At 35.0% G+C, this 15,833-nt stretch overlaps 1 protein-coding gene across 1 annotated transcript in view; it reads left to right on the top strand.

Moving 5' to 3' along the window:
• The window catches only part of AIMP1 (aminoacyl tRNA synthetase complex interacting multifunctional protein 1), a 46,857-nt gene extending 34,124 nt beyond the window's left edge, over positions 1-12,733 (top strand). Inside the window, exons 6-7 of the mRNA XM_032633301.1 lie at positions 1,807-1,975; positions 12,485-12,733. Of these exons, the coding sequence (XP_032489192.1) occupies positions 1,807-1,975; positions 12,485-12,651 (336 nt within the window). The 3' untranslated portion in view covers positions 12,652-12,733. The remainder of the gene's footprint in view (positions 1-1,806; positions 1,976-12,484) is intronic.
• Positions 12,734-15,833: the final 3,100 nt, after the last annotated feature.

Here is a 15,833-nt window from a genome sequence, read left to right as displayed (position 1 = left end):
AGATAGATAGATAGATAGATTTGCTTAAAAAAACAAAAAGCCCTGCCTTTGTGAAGCTTATATCCCTATGAGGGAGTCAGAAAATCGTAATATATAGTGTGTTAAATGGTGATAAATATCAGGAGAAAAATGAAGTAGGGAAAGAATCTAGGAAGTATTGAGACTAGGAAGATGTTGTCATTTATATAAAGTGGCCATGGAAGACCAAAGAAAGTGATATTTAAGTAAAGGTCTAAGAAAATGAAGAAAGCAAGTCATTCTGTCTGGTGGGAGAGCATTTTCAGGCAGCCCTGAGTCAGAAGTATTCTTGGGATGTTCAAAGAACAGCAGGAGGCCAGTGTCACTGTAGCAGACTAAATAAGGGGAAATGTCATGGGAGATGAAATCAGAGATAAAGATGCCAAATGATATAGGGTATTAGAGATCATTGTAAAAACATGGGCTTTTATTCTGAGTGAGATGAAAGCCATTGGAGGATTTTTGAGCTAAGGGCTAATGTGCTCTGTGTCACATATTAGTAGTATCATCCGGTTGCTTTGTGGAGGGGAGAAAGATGGAATTAAGGAGATCAGTGAAGAAATTTCTCTTATCTGTGAAAAAAAGATAGACTTGGCACATATGTGTGCTTTTTCTTTTTAACATCCGTTTTGTATAGGACCAGGGCTCCTTTATAACTGCTTATGAAGTTAGGTTCATAAGGAGCCCTGGAGAAAAGAACCAACTGATCTTGAGCCAGCTCAAATTGGAAAAACTCCTCCTCCTTGGGGCTTCAACGTTTTTGTTCTCATAAGTTACAGACTTTTTCTTCTCTTCCAGAAGCTATCATTCACAGCCATAAGCAAAGCTATTTATGTACACATCTGTATCTAACCCAACAAGTCAGTACTAGTAAGCAGTCTATAAAGTAATAGCACTTAGCTCCCCAAAACTGCATACCAAATTTTGTACATTTGTTTATTTTTCTAAGGTAAAGGTCCACAGCTCTCATCTGATTCTTAACAGATTGCATCTAGCTAACCCTGTTGTTTTTCTTATACATATTTGCTATAACTTTTGTTTTGAAGTTCCCATATATGTGGCATTTTACAGTTATTTGTTTGAAGACAATAAGAATTCATGAAGACCTCCAAAATGGGGGCCTTTTAAATTTGAGCCTTAGGCTAATTTTTTTTAATCATAGAATTTGGTAGTAAATTTGAAGTTTACAGAAATATTTATGTACTTCTTTAACAAATTATAGAAATAGCCATAATTGTTCATTGTAGTGTGCACAATGCTTGAATTGTTAAATGATCAGTATTTTTTAGCTTAGGAAATGAACCTTGCATAGTATTGGAAATGATCAAACATATAGGAGAAAAAATGTGCATTTATTTTAGTGCTAATGATAAGCTAAATACTTATTTACATGTTGTGATTTAATCCTTGTGACAAGTCTTTAATATCATTTCCCTCCTTTTGTGAGGAAACAGGGAGATCAACTTTATACAGCCTCATTGCTAGTACATGGCAGATTAAATTCAAAACCAAATCTGTTTCACTCAGCCATTTCTTTATTTATATTTAAGTGAAATATTATTGCCTCTGCTGTTTGATCTCTAATGCATTGTCAATTTATAGAATTTTTTTTCATGTTGATATAAGACTTCTTAACAACATAAAAGATTTTGGACACAGATAAGGATAAAAACAGCCACAAAAATAGGACATTTGATATTTAGCATATTAGGTGTACCTTAATATATTCTAGATAAGATTATTCTAAATCTCTAGACATGTTTAATCATCAATTTATATTTCACACAGATGCAAAATCGGATGGTGATTTTACTTTGTAACCTGAAACCTGCAAAGATGAGGGGAGTAGTATCTCAGGCAATGGTGATGTGTGCTAGTTCACCAGACAAAGTTGAAATCTTGGCACCTCCTAATGGGTCTGTTCCTGGAGACAGAATTACCTTTGATGCTTTCCCTGGTAAGTGTTTGTTAGTCATTATTTAAAATAGTTTGGGAATCATTGTTCTCAAAGCTATGCTTGGAATGTTTAAAGTCAATCCTGTAAATGACTTGTAAGACTTTACATTAGGTGATCATTATTAGTGATATTATTGAGTTTATTGAGATTGACTCAAGATGGCACAACTATTCCGTCCCCATGAACACTCAAATTTCATAAAACACCAGAGAGATTTTACCCTAAGTGAAATACTAATTTTGATACCTCCATAGCAGAAGTGTCATAAGAATAGAGAACCAGTTAATGTGCTACAAAATCATTTAAGCTATAGATTATCTCAGAATGCAACACAGAAAGATGAAGAGATGAAGAGGGAGGGGGAAATGCATAATTCTCTAAGTCGGTCTAGTAATATACTTGCATATGCTTTTACTAGACTTGAGGACTTAGAGGAAATCTCTAAGTAGAAATTCATATTTATTTTAGTAATCTAAGAGGAAAGTTCATTTCATATTGCTTCTTTTCTGTAGTAAAATGCTCCTGAGACGGATGAAACTTCATAATGCATGAGAACATTTCTTCAAATAGGTCTTTGAAGCAGTAAAGAAAGGATGCTTGGCAGATGTAGAATAAATATTTCTTTCATAAAAGTTGAAGACCTCATAAGAGGAAAAACAGTTAGAAATTAAAAGACTGTATTTACAGAGGATGTTCATTTGCCTAGAGTAAGGAAAAGCAGAAATAAATTAGGATAACAAGTAGAATTAGGTTTAAAAGTCAAAATTTATTTGGAGATGTATTTATGAAAACAAATGAATTTTAATGGAATAGTAAAGCTGATATGATTATTAGGCCTATTTTTTTAATCCTGTGTTAACTGTGTTTGATGATATATTAAGACACAAAGAATTTTAACATTGGAATAATGAGATTTTTAAAAATGGATGAAAGCATGGGTAACTCCCATGAAACTCAGCTCCCAACTCCTAATAAAAAGTATACTAATCTAAAAAACATGGGATTGTTTAACAAGTATGTGTGACTTTGAATCCACGTGTATGTCTTGGACCTTGGTAGATTGGAGATCATGATGGTCTGTGCTCTGAGAACTTTTTCTGGTAAAGCAGGTTTTGGGAAAATCCCAGTCTCAGTCATTTCTCAAAGCAGCATGATAGCTTTTGGTTCTAGGAGCACACACGATCACCACTCTACTTACCAGGGTATCAAAACACTTAGTCAAACCTCATGCTTTTGGGTAGGCCGTCATGTGTATACCTGACAAACCTGAAATTCTATTTCACCAAGTTGGAATGGAATGAAAATAGAAGCAAACTTTTTCTTTTAAGATTCAGCACACATTGAAGAAAAAAAATAAAAATCTTGGTTTACCCTTTCAGATTAAAATTTGCCTTCCTTTTTATTTAAATATTTAAGATGAATACATTTTAAGTTTTATTTTTTGATATAAATTGTAGAGTCAGATGTTTAGAACTGGAAGAAATCATCTACTTTAACCCACTATTTTACAAATTTGGAAACTGAGACCCAATAATACTTAAGTTACTTGCTTAAGGTTATACAGAGTTTGTAGAAGGATCAAACCGTAGATGTGCCTGAATCTCTAATACTGTCAGCATTTTTGTTGATTGTTGCTTGCTGTGAATTCATATGGGCTATTTCATTAGAGAAGGCTTATAGTTCTTTTATTTCTATGAGAGCTTTCATTCCCTTATCTTATAGAATTAACAGATAAATATTTCAGCACTTGAATCAGTTTAGAGTTAACAGATAAATATTTCAGCACTTGAGTGAGTTATTATCTGGATGTTACTGTTAACATATATTGAAATTTTTTTTTTTAAGTTACTCTGTGATTTAGCATTAGAGATGCTAATAGCCCAGTGTGGATTTCTTGCTTTTACTATATTTTTGAATCTTCCAATCTGTTCGGCTGTTTGTGTGTTTATGTTTACATCATTCCAAAGTCTGATATTTCTTTCATATTCATAGTTTCTCCTTGTGCCTTACCACATGAATATGTAGCTAACATATAAAAAAATTTGTAAAGTGAAAGGGAAAAACCTAACATTAAAGTAGCCTATGAGGTTGTTTGAATTATTCTCTTTTTTTTTTTTAACATCTTTATTGGGGTATAATTGCTTTACAATGGTGTGTTAGTTTCTGCTCTATAACAAAGTGAATCAGTTATATATATACATACGTTCCCATATGTCCTCCCTCTTGCGTCTCCCTCCCTCCCACTCTCCCTATCCCACCCCTCCAGGCTGTCACAAAACACCAAGCTGATATCCCTGTGCCATGCGGCTGCTTCCCACTAGCTATCTACCTTACTACCTTTGTTAGTGTGTGTATGTCCATGACTCTCTCTCGCCCTGTCAAAGCTCACCCTTCCCCCTCCCCATATCCTCAAGTCCGTTCTCCAGTAGGTCTGTGTCTCTATTCCCGTCCCACCCCTAGGTTCTTCATGACATCCTTTTTTTACTTAAATTCCATATATATGTGTTAGCATACGGTATTTGTCTTTTTCTTTCTGACTTACTTCACTCTGTATGACAGACTCTAGGTCTATCCATCTCATTACAAATAACTCAATTTCGTTTCTTTTTAAGGCTGAGTAATATTCCATTGTATATATGTGCCACATCTTCTTTATCCATTCATCCGATGATGGGCACTTAGGTTGTTTCCATCTCCGGGCTATTGTAAATAGAGCTGCAATGAACATTTTGGTACATGACTCTTTGAATTTTGGTTTTCTCAGGGTATATGCCCAGTAGTGGGATTGCTGGGTTATATGGTAATTCTATTTGTAGTTTTTTAAGGAACCTCCATACTGTTCTCCATAGTGGCTGAACCAATTCACATTCCCACCAGCAGTGCAAGAGTGTTCCCTTTTCTCCACACCCTCTCCAGCATTTATTGTTTCTAGATTTTTTGATGATGGCCATTCTGCCTGGTGTGAGATGATATCTCATTGTAGTTTTGATTTGCATTTCTCTAATGATTAATGATGTTGAGCATTCTTTCATGTGTTTGTTGGCATTCTGTATATCTTCTTTGGAGAAATGTCTATTTAGGTCTTCTGCCCATTTTTGGATGGGGTTTTTTTTTGTTATTGAGCTGCATGAGCTGCTTGTAAATTATTCTCTTATAACTTATAAAATGCTTAACCAAGCTGAACAGCATCGAATAATTGATAAACTTGGGGACATGAGGTCTGTTAGTACTCATCCTACTTATGCTTCCACATAGCTTACTGCTTCTGTAGCAGTAAATCTAAAAGGAAATAACAGTTAATACTATGTATGCAACAGACCATTAGTCTTATTGTTTGTTTGTTTGTTTTCCTTTTCCCAGAGAGAGCCATGATTTATCAGTACTGTATTTTTCAGCATATGTTCTACATTTTAAAGCTTAAGGTGTCTGCTGGTACATTTTGATGTTCACTTGATATGCTCAGTGTCTAGAGATTTACCTTTTATGTTATATATATTAAGTGTGGTATAGAAATTGCAACTGGGGCTCAAACCTTTGAATTGCTATTTGGCTTTGAATAACTATTTTATCCAACTACAAAACCATCACTTCCGTAGAGTTTAGAAGATGCCAAATAATATTTTTATAACAATGGCTAAAAATTCTCCCCACTACTTTTTAAAATCTTAAATGTGTGAAGCCATAAATTTTAGTATTTAAATATGGTAACTGGTCCCTAAAGCATCAAGCAACTGAAAACAATATTACGAGATAAAGGCATTGATATCTTTTTTCTTTTTTGAGAATGCACTGGTTTTGTTCTAATAATAAATGAGAATTTGCATTCAGACTTCTAACTTCTAAGATCATGCTTATTTCTGATGATATTGAGTCTAATTAGTAAATATGAGTTTATGGTTAATCTCAAAGCATGTATGATATGTGAAGGTCTTTAGCTTCTGGACCCACTTATTCTTTAAAAATAAATTGGGGTTTTTTTGGTATTGAGTGATTTGAGTTTTTTATATATTTTGGATATCAGCCCCTTATCAGTAAGTCTGCAAACATCTCTCATTCAGTTGGTTGCCTTTTTGTTTTGTTGATGGTTTACTTTGCTCTGCAAAAACTTTTTAGTTTGATGTAGTCACATTTGTTTGTTTTTGCTTTTGTTGCCCTTGCCTGAGGACAGACATTCAAAAAACTATTGCTAAGACTGACCTCAAAGAGTTTACTGCCTGTGTTTCCTTCTAGGTGTTTTATGGTTTCAGGACTTACATTTAAGTCTTTAATCCATTTTGAGTTTATTATTGTATATAGTGTAAGAAAGTGGTCACGTTTGATTCTTTTGCATGTAGCTGTCCAGTTTTCCCAACACCATTTATAGAAGAGACTATCTCTTCCCCATTGTATATTCTTGCCTCCTTTGTTATAGATTAATTGATGCTATGAGTGTCAGTTTATTTCTGGGCTCTCAATTCTTTTCTATTCATCTATGTGTCTGTTTTTGTGGCAGTACCATCCTGTTTTGATTACTACAGCTTTGTAATATAGTTTCAAGTTGGTGTAGTTTCAGGTGTGACCCCTCCTTGTTCTTTCTCAAAATAGCTTTGGCTATTCGAGGTCTTTTGTGTTTCCATACACATTTTAGGATTATTTATTCTACTTCTATGAAAAATGCTGCAGGTATTTTGACAGAGATTGCATTGAATCCAGAGATTGCTTAGGGTAGTATGGACCTTTTAGCAACATTGATTCTTCCAATCCGTGAGCACAGTATAACTTTCCATTTATTTGTGTCATCTTCAGTTTCTTTCCTCAGTGACAAAGAGTTTTCAGAGTCAGGTGTTTCTACTCCTTGGTTAAATTTAGTCCTAGATATTTTATTCTTTTTGATGCAGTTGTAAATGGGGCAAGGATGTAGAGAAAAGGGAACCTTTTTACACTGTTGGTGGGAATGTAAATTGATGCAGCCACTATGGAAAACAGTATGGAGGTTCCTCAAAAAACTAAAGGTGGAATTACCATATGGTCCAGAAATTTCACTTCTCGTTATTTATCTGAAAAAAATAAAAACACTAACTCGGAAAACACCCCTGTGTTCATTGTAGCAGTATTTACAGTAGCCAAGATATGGAAGCAGCCCAAGTGTCCATCGATAGATAAATGGATAAAGAAAATGTGGTGTCTTTGTGTGGTGTGTGTGTGCGCACGTGCGTGTATGCCTGCACATACACAATGGAATATTACTCAACCATTAAAAAGAATGAAATCTTTGTGGACTTTGAGGGTGTTATGCTTATTAGTGAAATAAGTCAGAGAAAGACAAATACCATATGATTTCACTTATATGTGGAATCTGAAAACCACAGCAAACAAAACAAAACAGATTCATAGATACAGAGAACAAACTGATAGCTGCTAGAGGGGAGGAGGGTGGGGGGACGGATGAAATAGGTGAAGGAGATTAAGAGGTACAAACTTCCGGCTATAAAATAAGTAAGTCATGGGGATGTAATGTATACATAGGGAGTACAGTCAATATATTGTAACAACTTTGTATGGTGACGGACAGTAAATGATCTTATTGCAGTGGTCATTTCATAATGTATAAAAATATCTAATCACTGTGTTGTACACCTGAAACTAATATACTTTTTTTTAATTAAAAAAAAAAGCCTCTTCCTTAAAACCTATTTCAATCAGGCTTCTCTCTCCACTGTTCCACCAGAATTGCTCTGGTCAAGATCACCAATTTACTCCCTGTAGCTAAATCCATGGCTAGTTAGTTCTCAGTCCTTTTCTTAATTAACTTTAACTTGGCTTCTGACACCACACTTGCATGGTGGTCCTCATGCTTCATTGGCTGCTCTGCTCATCTCCTTTGCTGATTCTTCCTCACCTCCCTGACCTCTTAATTGGAGTACCTCAGACCTTGATCCTTGACCTCTTCTCTTTTTCCATGCTTGGCCTCTTTTTCTTTCCATGTTCATTCCTTTGGCTATTTTATTCAGTCACTTGTCCAGCTACCTACGAGATTTCTTCACTAACATGTCCCAGGGGAGAAGAATGTATATACCAGTCTTCTCCCTAGATTTCCCTTTTCCATACATCTTCTTCAGAAAATCCTAGTGGCTATACCTTCTGAACATATCTAGAGTGATTCTCATCATCTCTGCCTCTACCACTTTGGTCCTGACACCAACGTCTCTTATCCAGGTAACTGCAAAAGTTTTCTAACTGATCACTTTGCTTTTGCCCTTGCCCTTCTTCCGTCTGTTTTCAGTTATAGCCTACAGAGTGATATAGGTCAGATATGTTAGTCCTCTGCAAAAAACTATTAAAAAGCTTTCCATTTGACCCAGAATACAGATACAGGTCCTTACAATGGCCTCTCATTACTTCATTAACCTCATGTACTTCAGCTCCTCCTCAATCACCCTAGTTGAGCCACTGGCTCTTTCTCCAGGTAGCTACATGGCTTGGTCCCTCATCTTATTCATATCTTTCAAATGTCTCCTTATTTGTTTTATTTTTCTCCATAACACTTATCATCAGATATACTGTACATTATATATTATCTGCCCACATGGAAACGTAAGCATCATGAAATCAAGATCTTTGTTGTTGTTGTTATTATTCACTACTATATTCCTAACATCCAGAAAAATGTCAGGCATAGAGTAGGAGGTCAGTAAGTTGGTTAATGAATAAATAGAAAGAAACATACTAGTAAAACATGTTTTAAAGAACTCCCAAAACTCTCCAGTATTTGAAGAACAGACCTGAGGATCCATCTTCATTATTTCCAAGATCATTCCTATCAAATCAACAAACCACTTTTCTCTGTTGATTAGCTCTGTAAAATTAATTGACCCCTATTTGCAAAGTTATACTTTAGTCTTTGCATCACAAAAGGTGATAGTTGCAATTATTATAGTTCAAAAACTCAATTAATGAAACAAAATAATTAAGTTGGTGCTAAGCTTTTCATGGTCCTGACAGATATCCCGGAAGCTGATGATTCTGGAATTTATGTTTATTGCTTTTTGTAGTTTTTAAACGCTGAGATGGTAGTCACAGCTTTTTACATCTGTACAGACTCCTTTCTGAACTAGTTCATGTTGCCTATGTGTTTTGTTTAGATTGAGTTATCTTAAAGTAATCTCTGAATGATTAGTTCTCTTACAATACGTGTAACCATTTCCACATGGTGATTATTGGCATGTGTTTAGCAATTACAGAGACTCTACAGTTTTCAGATTTAAGAACTTTTATTGATCTCATCACTTTGTTTGGATAGCCATGCCAAAAAAAGAAAGGGGAGTGGGGAGTTAGGAAAATAAGATTTAGAAGAAGGATATAACACAGAGGAATGATGAAAGGCTTCTCTGGAAATAGAGTTCATTTTTAAAAATTGTTTAAAATATTAGGTATGCTTTTTTGTGGGAGGTGATTTAAACTTTCCTTTTAAACTTGCTTTATACCTTACCAAATGGTGTATTATTGAGAAACATGAATAAACTACAAGGTTAACACTCCATCCAAGACTTTTCAGCTCTGATTTATATTCAGTGATCATAATTTGGCAAGTTTTAATTACAGTCTCAAAATTTTAGTTGTCTGAATCATTATTTCGTTTACTGACTTGTTAAAGTCTTACAGCCACATTTGGAATGTTCAGGTGTTGAGCCTGATGTGTTCAAAGCAACAATCAAGAGTTGAAGGTTCTTCTCATAGTTTCTTAGTTCATTTTTAGTTAAAATATTTATCCCTTGAAAATTATTACAGTCTTATGTAAGAAGTTTAAAACCTTCAGATCTTGTTCTGCAAGTACTGGGTGACCTAGGAACCTTTCTGAGCCTCAGCTTTTTCATCTGTCAGAAAGGTTTTTTTTTTTTTTTTTTTTTTTTTTTGCGGTATGCGGGCCTCTGTTGTGGCCTCTCCCATTGCGGAGCACAGGCTCCGGACGCGCAGGCTCAGCAGCCATGGCTCACGGGCCTAGCCGCTCCGCGGCATGTGGGATCTTCCCACACGAACCCGTGTCCCTGCATCGGCAGGCGGACTCTCAACCACTGCGCCACCAGGGAAGCCCAAGAAAAGCTTTTTAATGGTATGTATTTCTTGTGAGTTTTGTGAGGTTTATCTTTTGAAACACTTAGCTACCTGCCTGGTGTTTTAAGCTCTTAGCTATTACTTTTGTGCCTCTATTTCCTCATCTGTAAAGCGGGGGTAATTAATAGTATTTATTTAGTATACTGAGAGGATTAAATGAGTAAATATATGTAAAGCACATAGTGCAGTGACTGGCACATAGTAAGCACTATGTAAGTGTAGTGTTATGTATTATAATGATTATTATTTTCTATACATATCAGTGTCTTCCTAGATCTGACAAGCTTAAGTTTGTGCTGCACCACAGCTTGTTGTACTTGGGGCTTATGTCTGCATTCAGCAAAAATTTACTCACACAATCTATGGTCTTGATAAGAAACTTTTACACAAACCTGAGACAATCTGCTTCTTGAATTCATTATCAGTTTGGGAATATCTTTTTTGGGGTTCAAGGTGGGGGGATCCAGAGTTAGTACTCAGGCCCCCCTGAACAGTGTGTCTGGTCTCAGCTTTTACAGAATTCTGGAATGCCCACTTCCCCACATGACCTGTGTATAAACAAAGTACGATTATGCTCTTAGACTAACCAATGGTTTGGTGAAAAAAAAACCCAAAAATTTTATAGATACTTTATATATTTGAATTTTTTCTATTCTGTTTATTAGTTTCTCTGTTGTCCAATCAAATAATCAAATGCTCTTAAAGGAGTAAGAAAAATCCTTATCTTTTATACTAGACAGTCTCTTCACTTTTAGTTTCACTGCCTGTTCTTCTACTGTAGATACATTATTCAATTAACTATTGTGTCATCTCTGAAAAGCTACATATCAGAGGACAGTTTTCTATATTTTTGCCAGTTTCAGGGAGCTAATTAGTTGCTGAAGAGCTAATAAAAAGATCTAGAAAGTTATATTTCTATTATTACTTAGTTATACTTAAGCAGTATTTTTGTTGTTTCCTCCAGGGAAATCATTTTCCATTTGAAACTAACACTTAAGGGATTTGTTACTTCTCTTCATTGTTTCTTAAACTGATTCTTCATTTCAAAAGTTATTGAACATTTTCAGCTACTAAAATCATGTTACATTCAACTTTACACTCTTCTTCCTCATCATTCATTAAATAGAGGGATCGCTTGGTATATTGGTAGTTTTTAAGCCTAGACCAGATACGTTCTACAATGTGTTTGTCTCTTCTTGATTGTAAACTTTATAGTGTGAGTTATGGTAAAGAGAGGGGATAGGATATTATCCACTTGTAAAAGTGTTGTTCGTTTCTTTTCAGAGGATAATTTATTAGGAGGCAAGGTGCTGTACTAACAGAGTAAGGGCTTTGGTGTCAAATCTCACTCTTCTTGTTGCTTGTGTGACTTTGAGCAGCTTATCTTCTCTGAGCCCCAGTTTCTTTATATTTAAAACTAGAGTCAGTGTGTTTCTGTGATTTGCATGCAGCAACATATATTCCTGGTGGTTAGAAAATGCTAGTCCTGTCTCCTTATTCTTCCTTTCTCTTTCCATCTCACCAAGTGGAATGGGCAGCAGATGAAACCCAGAGTAGTTATTATATTTAGCTAGATAACCCCAACATTTAAGCCATTCTCCAGTATTGTAAGAAATCTTTAAGTACTATAGCAGCGATCTAGTCATTTATTTTTTATGTTGAAACAAATAGTAAAGCATAAGCTGCTTCTGCCATGTGTAAAATTATAACACATCAAATTATACTCTCATCTGTTCAAAATCTTTCTTTATATGTAATGATAAAATGAGTATCTTGTATTTTCCTTCTAATCATTTGTATTTTCATTCTAATCATTTCATTCTAATCTAATTAGAATGAATCATTCCAATTCATTGAGCTATATTACCTGGAAAACTGTTTATTGTAAGAGTAAAAAATAATATCTTTAACATTTGTAAGGAAATGACAAAATATTTTACCAATCAAGAATATAAATTGCCGACATCGTAAAAATAAAATAAGTGTTAAAAGTAAACGTTTGGGGGCTTCCCTGGTGGCACAGTGGTTGAGAATCTGCCTGCTAATGCAAGGGACACGGGTTCGAGCCCTGGTCTGGGAGGATCCCACATGCCGCGGAGCAACTAGGCCCGTGAGCCACAACTACTGAGCCTGCGCGTCTGGAGCCTGTGCTCCGCAACAAGAGAGGCCGCGATAGTGAGAGGCCCAAGCACCGCGATGAAGAGTGGCCCCCACTTGCCACAACTAGAGAAAGCCCTCGCACAGAAACGAAGACCCAACACAGCAAAAATAAATAAATAATTAAAAAAAAAAAAAAGTAAACGTTAAAATCCTGATCCGATCTAAAGATCAGAAATTGTATCCAAGACAATTCACTAGAAATCTCTATGGACAGTTTATTAATATGTTAGCTATGTATTTTTTTTCCTCCCCCAACAGGAGAGCCTGACAAGGAGCTGAATCCTAAGAAGAAGATTTGGGAGCAGATCCAGCCTGATCTTTACACTAATGATGAGTGTGTGGCTACATACAAAGGAGCTCGCTTTGAGGTGAAAGGGAAGGGAGTCTGTAGGGCTCAAACTATGGCCAACAGTGGAATAAAATAAAATAAAACACTTCAGTTACTGAAATACATTAGAGAAAACTTAACAATAAAAAGAAATATATTTGTCACTTGTACCTAAAATATAACTGGCTCATTTTTGTGTTATTTCTCTTCTAGACTTGAGTAGTCTTTTACCTGGCATATATTGTTTTCAGTTAATTAGAGAAACACTACATTTTTACCTATGGTTTTTGATCCTTTATGATACAGGGAGGAATTTGCCTGTGTTTCATGATGATTTATTTTTTAGTGAGGATGTTGGCTTGCACATTGCTTTTTCTTTACACATTTAAGTAACTTGAACTAGATTAACATTTAGTTTCTTTGTAGGCACATGTTGCATGCAATTTGAAACCCTTGTATTTTTAGTATCTGTATTATAAATGCCCTCTCCTCTTTAAAAAGAAAAGTTAGAATTTTTGTCAGGCTTATTAACTAATCTGTATTGTAATGGTATTGAAAATGACCAACTGTTGATTCTAGAGAGCCAAACAATGTGAAAGCTAGGAGACATGGCATTTGAACATTATTGCTGTTGCTTGCCAAAGTAACCCCGACTTACATACTTAAAGTGACTTTTTAAAAAGACTGAAACTTCCAACTGTGTAGTGAACTTATTCTTTCCAATTTAACAAAATAATTAGTAATAAATTTTGACTAATTCTAAAGAATAAGCACATTGCAAAGTGTTACCAATGTAGTTCCCAATAAATTGACTGTAAACACAGTCCACATTTTTATTCCAGGTGACTTCAAAGATTCTTTGGATACCTAATAAAAGATTATTTATAGCTTTTATCTTTAGAAGAGCATTTAAGATTGATATCTTTTATTTTTTCATGTACCATCATACTGTCAATATATTAAAAGAAATTGTAGCCAAAAATTTAACATACATATGTATAAAGTTGTCAAATGCGTATTTTCACTCATCTTACAGATATTGTAGGAACAATGAAAATTAACTTAGGCACTATGAGCTTCAAGTTCACCAGCCTTGAGATGATGACTGAGATACCAAAAAAGAAATGCATCTATGGAGGTAGGAATATCTATTCTAAAAGAAAAATGACACATACCAATATTCTAGCACTGTTGCTGTTTATAGCCTACAATAAGAAGGAGAGCCAAAACAAAAAATTTTAAAACAACCCTACATGCTAAGTTATAAAAAGTATCATTTATTTAAGTCCGTAGCGTTCTCTGGTAGGCCAAGATGTGGTATCATCATAGAAGTTTTATCTTCTTTATGAAAAACTGAATATTAACAGCATCATTAATATCTATCTGTTGATAACTAAACACAAATGACTTTCCAAAGTTTTGTACTTGAGATATGTTATTCTTTCGGGAATAAAGACTTTTTGTGAGTCTGTATTTTCTGATTTTTCCCAATTATATTACATTTCTATAAATAATTCTAATATAATTTAAAGAATGTTTCAACTATTTAGATAGTTGAACTATTTATTCCCAGTTTTTCAAGTTACATAAAAGCATTACTCAATCAAGTTATTCACTTAGCCCCATTCAGTCGTTATTTTTACAGAAAACTTAATTCTGTTTTACTTGTATTGCTGGGATGAGAGAACTGTTACAGAATCAACAAAAAATGATGACACTGTTAGTGAACTGGACATAATCCTGGCTTCTGACTGGTATTCAGCCTGTTAAGAATTTCAACAGTAGGAGATAGTGTTAGGTCACAGACTAAACAACTAGTGCCTCTTGACATCTATTTATGTATTGCGAAGTAAACCAGAAAAAAAAAGCTGACCTTCCCCCAAGATAATTTCTCGTGCAGTGTTGACCCACTATCTTATAGTGACTATTGGCAGTACTAACTTTTCTTATATATAGAAATTCCATGTGTATTATTCTTATGAGATGAATCATTTTCAGGACATGTTAATTTTAATATATAATTGGAAATTTTTTCTGCCTTCTATGAAGACCATTAAGTATTCTACGAGTACAAGAATATTAAGTGCCCACCAAACAGATAATTTGTTGTTGCTTTTTAAAAAATATGTAAATTCTCATTTGCACTATTTACAAAATATTCAGAGTAACTCACTGAAGTTTAATAAGCACGTCAGCAAGACGGAGGGTGTGTATAGGGCCTCAGAGAATGTTAGTTTAATGAGGTTCCAAAATCTGGGTCTTTGCAGGTCCAAAAACCTGCATTTGTACATGACTGTTATAGATGCTAAGTAGTCTGTAGAGCTTAGTAGTATTGGTTTTGAATCCGGGTTACCTAGTTTTGATTCCATCTATACAACTTAAATGCCTCTGTGATCTTGGGCAACTGTTTAGCCTCCATATACCTTACTTTCCTCATCTGTAAGATGGATATAATAATAGTACTTACCTCATTGAGTTGTAAGGGTATATATTATGTTACACATAATAGAGGTATACAATGTTAATATCAGTTTATGATAAGAATGTTCCTTTCCTGAAACTAGTATTTCTATCTCTGTCCCCTTTCATGGTATCACATTTCCTGAGAAGTTGAATTTTTGTTCAGAAGATTACTTGGTATATATGAAATGAACAGAGTTTCTTAAGGAATATTTCACACAGGCCCTGTCTTTCAACAGTCCTGACCCGCTATACCAGATGTAGTATCTCTCCCCTCGCTAGAGATGTTTTTTACTGAAACTTTCTCTTCCCTCCCTGCACGCCCACTGAAATCCATGTTTTAGATATTTAGATGCTGGTCAGTCCTGTTCATTGATGCCCTTTCACTGGTTTAATATTATTGATAAAGTTTCAAATAGTTTTGCAATTTTCTTAGACTAGAAAGACAGTACTTCTAACTATTGTGTGTTAATGTAACAAATAAAAGCAATTGTATTTTTAAGTTCTTGGCAGGTGGAGGATCACCTCACTATTGCTTATGACAAGGACATTAAAGGGGCATAAGTATACTTACTCAATTTTCTAGGAAAATTATATGTTGTACCTTTAAAAATATAAAAATATCAGATACAGACCTACTAGAGAATGGACATGAGGATATGGGGAGGGGGAAGGGTAAGCTGTGACAAAGTGAGCGAGTGGCATGGACATATATACACTACCACACGTAAAATAGATAGCTATTGGGAAGCAGCCGCATAGCATAGGGAGATCAGCTCGGTGCTTTGTGACCACCTAGAGGGGTGGGATAGGGAGGGT

Source organism: Phocoena sinus, chromosome 5 (genome assembly GCF_008692025.1).
Source record: "Phocoena sinus isolate mPhoSin1 chromosome 5, mPhoSin1.pri, whole genome shotgun sequence".
Taxonomy (NCBI): domain Eukaryota; kingdom Metazoa; phylum Chordata; class Mammalia; order Artiodactyla; family Phocoenidae; genus Phocoena; species Phocoena sinus.
This window is presented reverse-complemented; position numbering and strand designations above follow the sequence as displayed.